The following is a 15,127-nucleotide window of genomic DNA, read 5'->3' on the forward strand; positions in this document are numbered from 1 at the left end:
CAGACTGTGATCCAGCCTCTGAGCATCCTCCTGAATGAGCCCCCTGTTCACAGGGTCACCACAGGAGAAACCTGATCTCCCTCTGAAGCAGCAGCTCGGAGGGCCCGGGGCGCTGGGAAGCTGCTGTTCTTCACCAAAAGAGCTGTCAGTATTTGATCACTTGGAGTGTTTTGACACGGCTTTTGGTTAGATACACTCATCCTCAGCCTCTGAACTTACACGTCAACCTCCACGTCAGCATCCAGGAGGTGTACAGCCGACGAGATAACCTTTCCATGACCAACACCCTGCCACTGGGGGAACAGAGACAGGAATTTTCTCTGATCTCCAGCAAGATAAGAAACCACGATTCACCTTTTTACACCTGAAGGGCTTTTCCTGACTTTCTATTGCAAGTCTTTACCATTTCATACAGTTTTTTTTTTTTGTTTTTTTTTTTTAAAGGAGCTCATACAGATGAGCAGTGGAAGAAAACTCAGCAAAGGCAAGCCTCAGACCTGGCCAGCTGGTGCTACCTGGGATCCTGCTCACACACCTACCATAAGGCTGAGGCACTCATCCTCAGTGGTTTGAGCCACATGATGTGTCACAAAACAAGCATTTTCTGATGGCAGGTGACATCTTATGCCCAGAACAGCATCAGTATAGATATCAGACATCTGGCAAGTGATTTCACTCTGGAAAGGTGACAGGAGCAACCAAAGCTTTGCCTTTTCCCCCCAGAAAGGCACCATTTGCCACCTCCCAAGTTTGTTTTCAGGGAAAGACCCTGCCTGCATCTAGGAGTATTTCCTAGAGAACCTCATCTACAAGGTCATATCCTTCCAGGCAGGTTTCTTCCTCCTGTGCCTGCACACTGCAGGTTGCCTACAAATACCTGGAAATACCACCCAGGTGCAAACGCAGCCCATATTGGCCAAGTCCATTTTGAGTTTCTTTGCAGTCTGCCCCAGGATCCCATCCCATCCATTCACAAAGACCAAGTTAATTAACATAATATCACTCAGAGCTAGCTCGTTCCTGCCTATCAGTATCATCTAATCAGTGTCCTCAACTGAAAAGCAATCTCTGGCTTGATCTTGGCCACTGAGCAGGGCCTGAACAGAGAGGGCTTTGTTCACTGAGTCACTAAAGATATGAAGATTGGCTCCCAACCCCTTCCTGCCATTGCCCTTGCCTTGGAGAGCAACACAGAGCCTTTTTTTTTTTTTTTTTTTTTTTCCAAATGTCAGACCCTGCTCTTTTCTCCCTGGGTTTGACAAGAAGCTGTCGTTCACCCTAGGGCTGAGAGGTGGCTTGGGCATGGAGCACAGCATGGCAGAGCAGCACCACAGGCATCCAGCCCAGGATCCTACAACCCACAAGAAGTCATTTGCCACAGCATCTCCATCCTTCACCTCAGGAGACAACGCTCAGATGGCTTTGCTTTGGCAGGGTCAGTCCCCAGGCTGAAATAAGGCACAGCAGAGCATCACAGCCAGATGAGAGGACTCATGTGGGCATTGCACCATTACCACAAGGACTGTGCCAAGTAGAAGCCAAATGCAGAAAAGGGCAGGTTTAAGACCATGAACTCTGCTAATTTTGCTAGATGACATCCTGCCCACTTCCACAATACCAATCCTTCCCCCAAAACATACAGATCCACTCTCTATATAATCATTTCATAAAATTATATGCACACACTTTAAGATACTGTTATTATATTGTCATTATATCATTGCAAGACTTTAAAAGAAGTAGTCAACCAGCCTGTGTGACATGGGTTTTATGGGGGGGAGTATTTTGGAAGTAATCTCATAAGTATAAATTGATAGGTGGGCTGACGGAAAGCAGACTGATGGAGGTGAATGTTTTTCAAATAGGAGATAGCTGTGGGTGGAGAAGACAACCCTTTTATCTTTAAACCATTTTTTTCTAAGAAAAATATTAAAACTATGTTTTAAGAAACATGAAAGTGAGGAGAATTTTTAAAGCAATTTTAATGATTAATAATGAAAATATCCTTTTTTTTTTTCTATTGTAAACCCAGCTGGTGTTAACCCAGCCATTAGCTACACCTGGATCCTACAAATCAGACTCATACTGGCTTCGCAGCCCACAGAAGCTCCTCCCCACCACCCATACTCTGTCCTCCCCAAATCCCTTTCCCCAAGCAGAGCACATCCTCACCTTCATCCCACAGCGAGTACCACCCTCACCCTGACACTCTCTGCCCCACTAACACCATCCAGACTTTCCCCAAGACCACCAAGCAACAGGAAAACCCCAAGCAATAATTTTCCAACCCACCCATACCAGCAAAGCCCAGCCACCTTCCTAGAGCAGGAAGATGGAGCAGGGACCCCATCCCAACATCCAACTCCCTCTCAGGAAGAGCAGGGCTTTAGAAACACAGATCTTGGCCACAAGCACCTACCTTGCTGTCCTTCACAAGACCTCAAATCAGGCCATGCAGCTTCCTAGAGCACATCTTCTCACCCCCTCCCAAACCTAGGTAGCCTGTGAGTCCTGTTTTTATAGGGTTTTGCTCTCTCTCCTGCAACACCTTCACCTGTGACTCACTAATTACATCCCAAACGAGCAAGCCAGCACAGCTGAGATACCTCTGCTGGAGAAGACCTCGCAGTTCAATACAGCTCATTTAACTCTCCGCGGAAAGCTCGATATTTGTCCCATTTTCCTTGTGTGTACTCCAGCCTCATGTTAGAGGCAGCACGGGCCAGAGAAGGGCTCAGAGGTTTGTAATAAAAATGTAATTGTCAAGAGAAAATGGAGCCTGTGCAGTGATTAAAAATTAGTAGTTAATTCAGTGGGCACCAGCGAGATTTGTGTCACCTTCCACAGCCACCCACCTCCATCCATTGGCCACTAAGGATCCTCCAAGGTGAATTGAGTGACAAACCAGAGAATATTTGATATCTAAAACCCAATGAGCAGATTTCCCATATAGAAAAGAAAAGAAGAAATAAAGAAATAGAATATAGAAAATAGAAGCTTTCCCATGTATTTTCCCTTGCTGACCTGGGAGATTATCCAAACCCATTCCCTCCTGAGTTGATGTGACACACAAGAAGAGACCAGGCATGTTTGGTGTTTTTTTTTTTCAGAGATTTTTTTTTTTTTTTTTTTTAATTTCACCTTGCTACGCGATTCCTGTCGGTGCCTCAGCACCTCCCGCCGGGCCGGCCGCCTCCGGGCCCCGCTACATTCAGTGTCAGGCCGTACGGGGGCCACGCGCCGGCGTTTCGAGCCTCACAGTCACTTGCACGTCTTTACAGGCGGTCGCTTACATCGTTTGGGAACAGCAGCACAAAAGGACACAACGCATGGAAACGAGAGGGGGATGAGGTGAGGGTTGGCTGAGAGCTCAGCCTGGAGGAGAACTTGGAGAGGTGGACCCGCACGTGGGGTGGGAGGTGCAGTGCTCCTTCCTCCTTCAGACAAGGGGTGGTGGCGTGGGCTGGTGGCTCCTGGAGCCAGGACAGCACCTCACACCTCTCCAGCACCCGTATCTGAGGATTTGGGATGGGTCGCTAGTCAGGGAGAGAGTTGGGGATGTCCCTGAGCTCCAGCACCGATCTTCCAGCCACCACGAGTGGCAAGGATGGGACGTGGCCACCTCGCTGTCCCCACCGACCTGCTGGCGGAGGAGCTGGTCCCTGCCGTGGGGTTCAAAAGCAGTGGGGCAACCTGAGAGCACCAAAAATAACCGGCCCCGAAACCCAGACCTACCGCCTGACACGAGCCGGTGTTCCTGCCCTGCCACTGGGCTTTTGCAACCTAAACGTGGCGTTTATAAAAAGTAAATTATCTCATCTCATAACTTAAGTGCATCGAGCATTTCCTTAAATACGGTTCGCGCTGAAAATAAAGTTACTTTTGCTGTACAGTAAATTTCTGATAGACTTAGGAATAAACTTTGTGGGTACAACAACCCGGAGGGTGCGCCCGTGCGGGACGCCACTGCGCACGGCCGCACGGCTCCGCTCACGCGCGCGTGCCCACACACACAAACACACACACACAGCCCCGTCCCGCCGCACGGGGGGACGTCTCTAGCTTTCTATATTCACGGGGGAATTTGAAAACCAACCCGCCAGCTGCCAAACCCACTCCTGCCCCTAACCCTAGGATTTCCTAAGAGAAACGTGAAACTACGCAACCCAAAACTCGCTGGGTCCCTGGGCATCCCGAGCTACAAAATGCCGCGTGCCGGCCTCCCGTCGCGGGGCTCCGCTGCGCTCAGGAGGTGAAGTAGGAGCTCTGCATGGAGTAGAGGTGGTCGATGGGGTTCCCCACCCGTGCCTGCAGCGGCCCCGCGTCCGCCGTGGCGAGGAAGCAGTCGCCCAGGTTGCTCAGTGAGGTATCGTCGCTGTCCATGTCGTGGAAGAGGGGCTCGGCACCTGGGGAAGCAGGAAAGGAGAAGTGTTGGAGGGGTGCTGTGTGCTGCTGCAGATCCTGGAGCACCATATCTCCTCCTCCGCCATGTCCCCAAGAGCCTACTGAGATGGTTTGGGGATGCTGGCACACCTTGGGGAAGAGGGAGCTGTAAATCATACGGGCTGGCACCTTTGGGGAGGTGGTGGCACCTTTGGAGAGGTGGTGGCACCATTGGAGAGGTGGTGGCACCACCAGGGAGGAGGTGACACCACCAAAGACGAGGTGACACCACCAGAGAGGAGATGGCACTCCTAATTTTCCCACCACACCTTTGGCTTTGGCTCCAGCTCCATCAGTGGGATGCTTTCATGGTGCTGACCACCTTGGTGCCCCCACTTCTTCGGTGTAAGGATTTAGGGGAGCAGGGGTTGCTGCCTGCCCAGAACTTGCTGCACCCCCATCACGCAGCCCCCATTTTGACAGAGAGAGGGCAAGAAAAAAGCCCCGGGGAGGTTGCAGACATGCCCCTTTCTGCAGCCTTACCGTAGGGGTGCATGTGGTCTCCGGGCATCTGCGGTGGGGTGAGCCCTTGCCGAAAGGGGTCGGAGCTGTAGACGCCCTGCTCCATGCCCAGGAGCTGCTGCGGGGGGGGCAGAGTGGTGTAGGGGTTCATGAGCCCCTCCAGCCCCCCGCTGCCACCACCGTTGGGCTGGGCTGGAAGATAAAAATGAGCTGCCAGTGAAGCTTTTTTTGGGGGGGAGGCTTGGGAAGCCTGGAGAGGGCATTTTGGGGTGCGGGGATGTGGAGAGCTGGGTACCTGAGCTCAGGCGCTGCGTGTTTTGCTGGTCCTGCTGCTGCTGCTGCTGCCTCCTGGCCAGCTTCTTCATCTGGGCGAGAAGAAGGGGAAAAAGCAGGGGGTGGCAGCACGGCCACGGGAGGGGGCGGGAGGGGGCCCCTGCACCCACCTTTGCTCTCTGGTTCTGGAACCAGACCTGCACCACGCGGACGCTCAGCCCCGTCTCGGCCGCCAGCGTCTCCCGCACCTAGAGGGAGGGAGGACAGCATCTCAGCGGGCCTCACACGGCTTTGGGGGGGATTTGAGGAGGGGGCAGAGCCCTTGCCCAGCCTCCAGGCCACCCCGTACCTTCCTGCAGGGCTTGGAGGAGACCTCGAAGGACGCCTTGAAGGCCCTCCGCTGCTGCGTGGTCAGGATGGTGCGGGGCCGCTTGGGTCGCTTGTGGTCCTTCCCCTCCTCGGCTCCCTTCCCTGAGGCCGGCCCCAGTTTGCAGATGCTGTCTTCATCATCACTTTTGCCTTGGGGAGGGTTAGAAAAAAAAAAAAAAAAGGATCGAGAGTCAGTCAAGAGTCAGGTCTTGTTATCCTCCTCGTTATCCTCCTCACCCACCTTGGCACCGCCGCAGCGATGGCCTTGCTCTCTGCACTGGCACAGAGGGTGCAGTGCAGGCTGGTCGGCACGCATCCTTCCCTCTCACAAGCCGTAAACCACTCAGAGCCCTTTCCAGAAAGCTCACTCTGTCTGGTAATTGCTACCGAAGCTGCGTTTGAGGCCACACAACACACTGCGGGTTGCAAGGCTGAGCTTGGCCTGGGTCCCGTTTCGGGGCTGCCGTGTCCCCAGGATGCACAGGGTGGATGTGGAGCAGGAGGAGGCAGCACTGCCTGCGGAGGAGCGGGGATGCTCTCCAGTCACGGCTGTTTTCTGGGATCTCTGCTGGGCTGAGCAGCTGGGGACACCCTCCCCATGGTGGCACGGCAAGGCGTCCCCAAAAACACCCGCTCGGCATGCGGTGCTACCCCGGAGCAGGGAGGAGGGATGCTGCTCCTGTGGGCATGCCGTCTGCACAGCTCCCAGCATTGTGGGGATTTCAGCAGCCTTTTCAGAGCCAGACACGAGCTGCCATGAGCCGAGGTTAATTTTGGTGAAGGGGAAGAGATTTTACAAATATCAGGAGGAGAGGCATGCACTGCTGGAGACACTGAGGCGCCTTTGCACCCTGGTTTGGGGTGACCACCCAAATCCCCCCCAGTCCAGGATGCGATGAGCTCATTTGGGGGGAGACAGAGCCTCTCCAGATCAAGCAAATGATGCCCAAAACCACACCACCATGCTCTGGGAAGGGGAAAAACCCACTCCAAGCATCCCCCCCCTCTCCTCGCCATCCCCCCCAACACCTGCTCCCCAAATCCCTCCGTGTGTCAAAGGAGAAGCGGAGCCGGATTTGGCGGGGTATTACTTTTAATTAACTCTCCCTTTCAAGCCTTCACCCGAACGAGGGGGGGAAATTAATGACTGTCTGGGGCTGCCCCTGACGTCACCCGGGAAGGGGCCGGGGCGGGGGACTTTGTGCGTGCCCCCAGCCCGACCCGCCGGCACGGGGGGGCCAGCGCGGCCACAGCGGGGCCAGGACATTCCTCGCCTGGGAGGATTTAGGGAGAGGAGAAACGTTAGGACGCTTTTAATTGGAAACCGGGGTCCTCTTTCAGAGGGGCTTGTTTGCTTAGGCTGGGCCGGGAGGGGGGGTTTTCGGGGGAGGCAGTAATTGAAGCGAGGGTTGGGGAGATTACGGGCAACATATGGCTGGCTTTTTATCGGCGCTTTCTCATAAAGTGGCCTTTGGTGTGCGTGGAGGCTGGGGGAGGGAGGCTGGGGGGGGGGTTCGGGGGAGGCTGGAGGCTCACATCGCTGGTGGAGGGCAGCCGGGGCTGGCACCCCAGCGGGGACACACGGATATGTTGGGGGACACGGGGTGCAGGGGGCAAAGCCGTGGATCTGGATGCGCACCTGGGCCAGGGGTGCCGGGGTTTTGTGCTGGTTTCCCTGCCAGCCAAGGGGTTGTGCTGCCCTTGTGACTCCTGCACTGTGACTCCCTCTGCATCCCTCCGCCCGGAGCTTCCACCGAAATATGCGTTTTTCCCCGGGGATTTCTGCTATTAAAGCCCTCGGCTTGGCCAGAGGCGCTGGAAGTGGGGCTGGCCGCGGGCCGACGAGTCACTGGGGAGAAAAAACTCCCCAACCTTTCCCAAACTGCCCTTTTCCCCCAGTAGGAATAAACCCAAAATGCTGTGGGACCAGAGGCCGATTCAATCCTTTTCCTGCGTGATGTTTCCTCCTTGGTTCCTATTTTAACTGGGAGGCTTTGCATCTCCCACAAGGCAGAACTGCGTCTCCCGGATGCACTTTCCCAGGGCTCCCAGCACAGCAGCCCCGCTGCTTTTTACTTTTTGTTACCATTGCTGCTATTTGGAGGAAGGATTTATTAATTTTTTTTCTAGGTTCTGGCTGTGGAGGATCATGATATTAAAGACCTGGGGCAATTCCTGCTCCACCCCCACTGAAACCATCCCTGTCCTCCCCGTTCAGAGGTAAACCCTTCCCTCTGCAAAGCGGATTTTCCTACAATATTCGTGTTTTTTTTTTGGTGAAGAGTGTGATTTGGGAAGTGCCAACCCCATCTTCAGGGATATCATTAAGACAGCGATTTCTGCTCACAGCTCATTTCCCATTTTCCTGTTTTTTCTTCCTAAATTTGTCTTCCTGGGAACCATTCAGATTTGCATTGGCTGCACATTTGGATTTAAGCGCTGATCTGATGCTCTGGGCAACCTGCCCTCATTAACAACCAGAAATACCCCCCCCGAAGGTGACACCCCAGGGATGCCACCCCCTTCCCTATCCCCGCAGTGTCCCAGTTCTGGGTCTGCCTTTCCCTTCCCACCACGGGACCCTGGAGCAGGAGCAGCGGGTCGGGGCGATGCTGCGCCGGGCGCGGGCGGCCCCCTTACCAGAATCCGACAGAGCCGGGCTCACCAAGCTCAGCAGCTCCCGCTCCTTCTCGTAGTCGCCCTTACAGAGCAGCTGCCCTTCCTTCAGCACGAACTCGTCGCCCTTCTGCAGGCGCCGCTCGCAGACGCAGCAGCAGAAGCAGCGCAGGTGGTAGACGCTCTTCTGGGCGCGCATCACCAGCTCGCTGGGCGCGATGGTCTCCAGGCACCCGGCGCACTTCACCGCGAACAACCTGCGTGGGGAAAGCAAGGGGAGACCCCGCTGGGATGCCCCGAGGTGCCACAGCTGCAGCCGGGGCGTGGTATGGTGTTGGGGCACCCCGGAGACCCGTGGTGGGGCTGGGGGGCATTGGCATGGGGGGAATTTGTCGCGGCTGCCGTGCTTTGGATGTGCCGAGGGGAGGCACAGGATGGTGCTGGCTCCCCACGGTGACCAGGAGTGGGCTGCAGGCTCGCCCTGTGCCAATGAGGGATGCTGGTTTGGGTCAATGCTGGCATTTTTGGTGAACCACAAATGCAGCCAAAGGGTGAAGACCCCAATGATCGGATGCTCCGGGTAGAAAGCAAGCAGGCATCAAAACCAAGAGACCGGCTACCAGCATGGGATGTGGGACACACCACCTACAGGAGGTCTAGAATAACAGTAATATGATAATAATAATGCTGGCTTGAGAGGTCTTAGAAGGACCTGGTGCCAAACCTGCTTGGGATATTTCCCCCAGTATTGATTTTTGGAGGTACCAAAGCAGAACGCCTTCACCACCCCCAATATCTGTGCTTTTGGCCTAGATCCCATAAAGAAAAAAAAAAATCGCTGTTTACCCAGCCTCGTCCTAAATATCTGTGGGAACTGGACATTATTATTCCCCTGCCTTAATGACTTTGGCCCAGAAAGAGGAGGCAGAAGTCAGCGCACATCCTGCGGGGGTTATCTGCGAGCATCCCCGGGTCCCAGCGCCGCTCCCTGCCCCGGTCACCCCCTGGTCCCCATCGGGTGCCTCGCCCGGGGGGACCTGCCCAGGCAGCTCACAGTGCTGCTTTGCTGAAGTTCTTCAGGCCTGCAGTCCATAGCTGAAGTATTTTATTGTTTTTAATGAAAAAAAAAAAAAAAGGCACCAAGCTCTGGTTAAATAATTCAAGCAAAGCTCAGTGTTCTCTGCCCGGTTCCCTCACCCCTGAGTTATCCCAGGGCATGGACCTGCCTGCCCAGAGCCTCCGAGCACAACATTTTCAACCCTGATTTTTTGGGACGGTTACCAAAAAAATAAAAAAAAAGACATAGGAAATGCAAAGTGCTGAGTCAGCCCTGTTGCAATAAGGAGAGGAACAGATGTACGCAACAGCTTCACAGCAAAACCACCCGAAAAAAGGGAAAAAAAAATAAAAAGCTTTATATATTGACGTTTTTATGAGCTTGATAGCACATAAAACAAGGGGTTAGGAGGCAGAGTGAGGCATGCTCGTATCTTTGTGCCCTGGAGGCATCCCCCAAGAGTCCCAAAATGCATCGGCTTCATCCTTCACCCCGGGTCCGCTCCTCTTCTTGCAGCCCGGAGGAACGTGGGCTGTGTCAGCGCCGCGCATTTCTGCTATGTATTTCATTACATCTCCTTCGTGGCAGAGTGGAGGCAATTTGTAGGCAGGGGGCAACGCGTTCTCATCCTGCTTAAATAAAGTTTAAGCCCTACCTGGTGGGACTGCTGAGTGTTTTCAGTCATAAACCACCGATGAGCTATTCAGTTAGTGCTGTCTAATCTTTGCGAATGAATGTGCCCCAAATATCTGTTTTCAGTGCACCGATTAGAAAGCAACAAAGCCATGCCAATTAGGCACATCAGCACCCACTGAAGAGGGGATTTGTCTGAGCTCAAAGTGTTCAGCACGCTGCAAAACAGGAAGGCGTGAGGTTTGGGTAGATGGCTGCCTGATACTGGACACTTAAGGCTGTGCTTAGGGCCCTGGATAAAGGACGGTTCCCAAAGTGCTCCCACTTTAGGAACAGTGGTAGCTTGGTAAAAGCCTCAGCAAAATATTGGCAGTGAGTATTTGTAAATTTTGAAAAATATTTAACTTAGGGAGAGTTGGAACAAAGGTGTGGTGGTGTAAGCGTTTTTTATCACTGCACGTGATCCTTTGTTTCTGATTTTCTGAGCGTTCTCTTTCCTCTATCGATTAATCTGTATTAAAATCTGAATTAAAAAAAATAGAAATGAAAAAGGTCCTTTTTGAAATGACAGTCTCCAGTTTTGAAACAGAAAGGTGGTGGCGGTGTGTTTCAAGAAAATATTGAAAGGAAATATTTTGCCATTTCCAGAATCGAAACCTTTCTGCCTGAAGACCCCCAAGAGAGCGAGATGACATTAAAGGCACCCCCTCTTCTTCTGAGACAAAATCCAACTTTTCATTTCCTATTCCCGGAGAAAAACATCTCGGTCTTCTGCTTCTGGCTTCCCCATCCTCGCAGCATCACCGAAAGCCGGCGGCTTCGACATGTGGCCAGAGCCACCCGTGGGGCAGCGCATCGTGCGTCCCACCTCGTGCATCCCACATCCCCTGCCCAGGTGCTCCCCATCCCTGTCGGGTGCTTTCCCATGGGGCTGTCGGAGCAGGGAACGGGGCCGGGGAGCGCCTGCCTCCCCCTCTTTCTGCCTTTATGCCGAGGTGACACAATGAAAGGGGCCGTGATTGACGGGCGCTTCCCGGCTGCTGTCTGTCTCCCGGCCGCCTGCGTGCGCCGCATACAAACGGGGCCCACAGAGCCCCCCCGGGAGGTGGCGGGGGTCAGGGATGGTGATATTAAATACTGACGGACAAATCCCAAACGCTGTGGAGGTTTCTTTCACTGTGGATCTTCCTGAACTGGAGATATTGGAGTCCCAGCGCTTGCCAGGCTGCTCCACGGATGGGTTTGCTTCTCTCCGGATGCTCCTTGCAGCTTCTGCACTGCCATTCCCGGCCATCTCCTGCCCCAAGGGTCATCCCTAGGGCAGGAGAAGCCTCCCCAGCAGGCACAATGACACGTTCACCCATCCCAGCTCCTCCAAGAGGGGACGGGTGCGTGGGGACAGTGGGACAAGCCAGCGGCCCCGCTCAGTGTGAGAGACACAGGGGGATGTCGGTGGCGGGGCTCGGTGCCGCCAAATTGAGATGTCTTGGCACCCGGTCGCCTTCTCACTCACTGTCACCCGTCGGAATGGGGGACAGCAGGACAGGGGACATGGAAAAATGCCAGTCGCTGTCAACCACGCATCCAGCCCCCAGCGCTGGGCTGGGACATAGCTGCTGTCCTGGTGCCACCTGGGCGCACCGGGACCAGTTTTGGTCCCCAAACCAATGGGTGTCAGGGGAGCAGTGGTGTTGCTCACCCACCCCACCCCTTGTGCCCCCTCTCCACACACCCCAGCTCCCCGTGCCACGTTGGGGACGTCCCCGGGCTGTCCCCTGACCCTTCCCCGTCTCCTGGCTCCCTCCCCCCGAGGCGGACAAGTGTTCGCTTTACTGCCTGGCAACGGCGCCCGGGCTAAGCTTGCTAAAATATGAGTGGTTTTTGGCCGGAGTACCAGAAGGCTGCAGTCCTACAGAGAGAAAAAAATTGAGCACTCCATGCCATGGCTCCAGAAAGGGGGAGAATTAGATTTCACACCGAGCAGGCTGGACCATGGCATTCTTTAGTTAATGCTTAACAAACGCCCAAACAAAAGCGGCCAACTTAGCTGCATGTTTGTAAAATGTATTCTCAGCAGATTCGGGTTTATTGGAGAATTCGCTCGCTTTGCAGCAAGTGCCGTTTCCCTTTTTTTTTTTTTTGGTTTAATTTCCCTTCTCCTCCCCCCCTCCCCCCCGCACCCCTGGCTTCAGCTCCTCTCCTTTCTGCTGGCGGGATGCAGCCTCTGATGCTACGAGGGGATGTAGCAATGGGGCTGCGGTGGCAATGCTGCCCCTGGGCATTCCCACGAGCCCCCCGGGTGCAGCCCGGCCCTCATGCAGCTGGGGATGAGGATCCCAAAAAGCCAAAGCCTTTGGCAAACCCACCCCCAAGTTTCTGCCACGCAATGCTGATTTCTGGGGACCCCTCCTCCATAATAGCCTGCAGCATCACGCAGGGTGCCGGCCCCATCAAACAACTCAATCCATTGGTTTTGCAGGCAGGAGGGACACGGGGAGCAGGGGGACACACAGCTCGGTGCCCAAACCCAAAATCATCCCGATGGACACGATCCAGGGACGTTGCCCCCACCAGCCCACATCACGGCGGCTCTGCAGCACGGCCGCCCACCGAGCTGAGTTTCCAGCCCCCTCCCCTCCATGCCCCCAAGAAAACAAGCATAATTGAAAAACCACAATATCACTAGTCAAATTTAATATTGAGAAGGAGCGAGCGGGAGCCAGAGGTCAGAATTAATTACACCCCACCATATTTCAGCACGCTGCCGCGGCTCCGTGTCCTTTCCTAGGGGAGCAGCGCTTCCACGGAGAGGTCGACAGACATTATTAGAAAGGACTGATTTAAACGTACCCCCAGGAGCTTTTCAGCTTGTCTCTTCAGAGCCTTTGTTTGTACCGAGATTAATGGGGAGGCAAATGATGGAAAAGCAAAGTCACCACAAGCGGGAGGATGCGCCACTGCCACCAGCAGCCGCTTTCGGCCGGCTTTGTAAGCGGGGCAGGGTGACCGGTGCTGCTCGTGCCACTCATTTTGCAGACTAAAATGTGATTATCTCAAAACTCTTTTATTGTTATTTATTAATTTTTTTGCTTTCCAAGAAATAGAAATTCTGTCTGACCCCCCTGAGAGCTTGTTTTCCTGCCCCATGGGGATTTTTTACACCCCCGCTGCTTTTTCGGCATGCTGTGCCACCGTGGGGGAAGGAGCCATTTCCAATCCCTTTTGGGTTAGGCTATGCCCCCCTGCATCACACCACATTTCCTACATCTTTCTTTCTTTTTTTTTTTCTTTTCTCTGCATCTTTCACAAAACTCCCGTAATAAAAAACGAAAACAGAAAAAAAATGGGAGAAAAAAAATGGGAGAAAAAAAAAATGGGAGAAAAAAATAATTAAAAAAAAAAAAAAAGGAAAGAAAAGCTTTCTATTTTCTGTTCAGAATTTCAAAGGGAAGGTTAATAAAAAAAAAAAAAAAAAAAAAAAAAGAAAGAAAAGGAGGAAAAAAAAAAAGAAAGGCACTTAAAATTCACGGGGATTTTAGGGGCAAGCGTGCGCTCGCGGGCAGCCAATATCCTGTTGCGCTGCCGGGCGCTTCCCAACGCTCCGGCGGCTGTAAAAACCGCTCGGCTGGATGAAATCTAAACAGATTCAGCTAAGCCCAAAATAGAGGCCAGCTGCTTCGGACCGGCTCGGCAAACTGTTATCAGCCTCCCGGCGTGGCTATATCTTGCATTTCCACGTGCTGGTTTTGCATCTTGCATTTGCAAAAGTGTTTTGCACGAACATCGCCCACGCGTGTTGTCGCGGTGGTGTTGGGGCTGTTTTTTTTTTTGTTTTTCTGACATTTTTTCAATGGAAAGCAGCTGTTGTGGTGAGGCCAGCGAGGCAGCTGCGGGGCCGAAGCTGCGGCGCACATCGAGGTGTCTCCGAAGAGGCATCCTTCATTCATAGCTGCGTGCACTAGAGAGCACTGTAACATGTGGTTCAGCACAGTTTGGTGACTGCCCGGCTAAACGAGCGGGCTGGAAATGCCAGAGGAATATGCTCTGGAATGAATGGAAATATCCATCTGAAGAGACATTAAATTTAAGCCATCTTTTCTCCCCCCCACACTCCGCCGATCTCGTGTTGCAGCCCTCTCCTGCGGGGATGCTCGCAAGAAAAACAAATCCTTCGCTCGCATCCTGCAGGGAGAGCAGGGCAGGGGCAGAGACCCTGCAGCAACCCGCTCCCAAATCACACCCCGTGTGCCAGAAGCCAGAGCAGTTTTGTGGTTTGGGCTGGGCAGCCCTGCCCCATCTGGGCATCACCTCCCCAGAGGCGCTGAGCATCCTGGAGGAGCACAGCCCTGTGCTAAACAGGATGAAACCCCAGAAAAATTGCAGTACTGAGTGGTTACAATTCACTTTCTACCTTGGAGCTTTTTGCTCCTTGGTTTGGAGAAGCCAGGGAGCAGGGACAGTCTGTTTTCAGCCACCAGCCTCTCAAAAATTCAATAGTACCCCCATGCAAATCCAAATCTTTGTGATTTCTGAACAGCAGCTGCATTTCAGGCTGGCCTCAGCAGCCATAAATGCCAAAATAAAGGCTCTCAGTGATGCCAGAGAGCAAGAAGCAGCCCCAGACCCTGATACCAACCAGAGGAGTCAGTGCCCATCACGGGGGGAAGGTGCTCGGGGGGCTCCAAACCAACCTGAAGGGGCTTCCCCGTCAAATCAATTCCCTTCCTTTACTTGCTTCATAACACCCCACACAATATTTAATAATGTACAACCTGTAATTGTATATATTTATATACTTTATATATATTTATGTAGTATAATTAAATAATTACGTTAGGCTGCAAAAGCAAACACGCTTTCTCTAGGAAACAGGTTCCTGCCTCTCGTTTGCTCTGGGTTATCGCAGCCCTTCCCAGCAGCCTCCGGCGGCCGGCGAGGCAGGATATTACTTTGTTGCTTATTCATTTTATTGCTTCTCCTTTCTAAATATTTGCTTGGCAGGGAAAGGATTCCCTTTACACAGTATCTGTTTTTTACAGGTCAATTGAATTTCTGGCTCTCGCAATCCCTCCCTCCTTCCAATCGCGTTTGCAAAACAAATATTGGTTGTACCAATTAGCTGCTGGCCCCTCGCGGAGGCGGCTCGGCGCCTTCGGCCGTGCTCGAGGAGGCTCTCCTGGCCCCAAAACGCACCGTGGGGATGTGCTGGATGCGTCCAGCAAGCCAGGAGCCCGCAGAGCGGCAGTGTCAGGGCTGTGCGAGCCCCCCGCAGCG

The 15,127-nt window shown here is 53.4% G+C and overlaps 1 protein-coding gene across 1 annotated transcript in view; it reads right to left on the reverse strand.

The window, feature by feature from the left end:
• Window positions 1–3,218: 3,218 nt before the first annotated feature.
• The window catches only part of LMX1A (LIM homeobox transcription factor 1 alpha), a 28,112-nt gene continuing 16,203 nt past the window's right edge, over window positions 3,219–15,127 (reverse strand). The window contains exons 3-8 of the mRNA XM_032192468.1: window positions 8,188–8,420; window positions 5,528–5,697; window positions 5,349–5,426; window positions 5,201–5,270; window positions 4,927–5,097; window positions 3,219–4,406 (exon numbers count right to left, since the gene is read on the reverse strand). Coding sequence (XP_032048359.1) covers window positions 4,246–4,406; window positions 4,927–5,097; window positions 5,201–5,270; window positions 5,349–5,426; window positions 5,528–5,697; window positions 8,188–8,420 — 883 coding nt within the window. The 3' untranslated portion in view covers window positions 3,219–4,245. The remainder of the gene's footprint in view (window positions 4,407–4,926; window positions 5,098–5,200; window positions 5,271–5,348; window positions 5,427–5,527; window positions 5,698–8,187; window positions 8,421–15,127) is intronic.

Source organism: Aythya fuligula, chromosome 8, assembly GCF_009819795.1.
Source record: "Aythya fuligula isolate bAytFul2 chromosome 8, bAytFul2.pri, whole genome shotgun sequence".
NCBI classification, from domain to species: Eukaryota; Metazoa; Chordata; class Aves; order Anseriformes; family Anatidae; genus Aythya; species Aythya fuligula.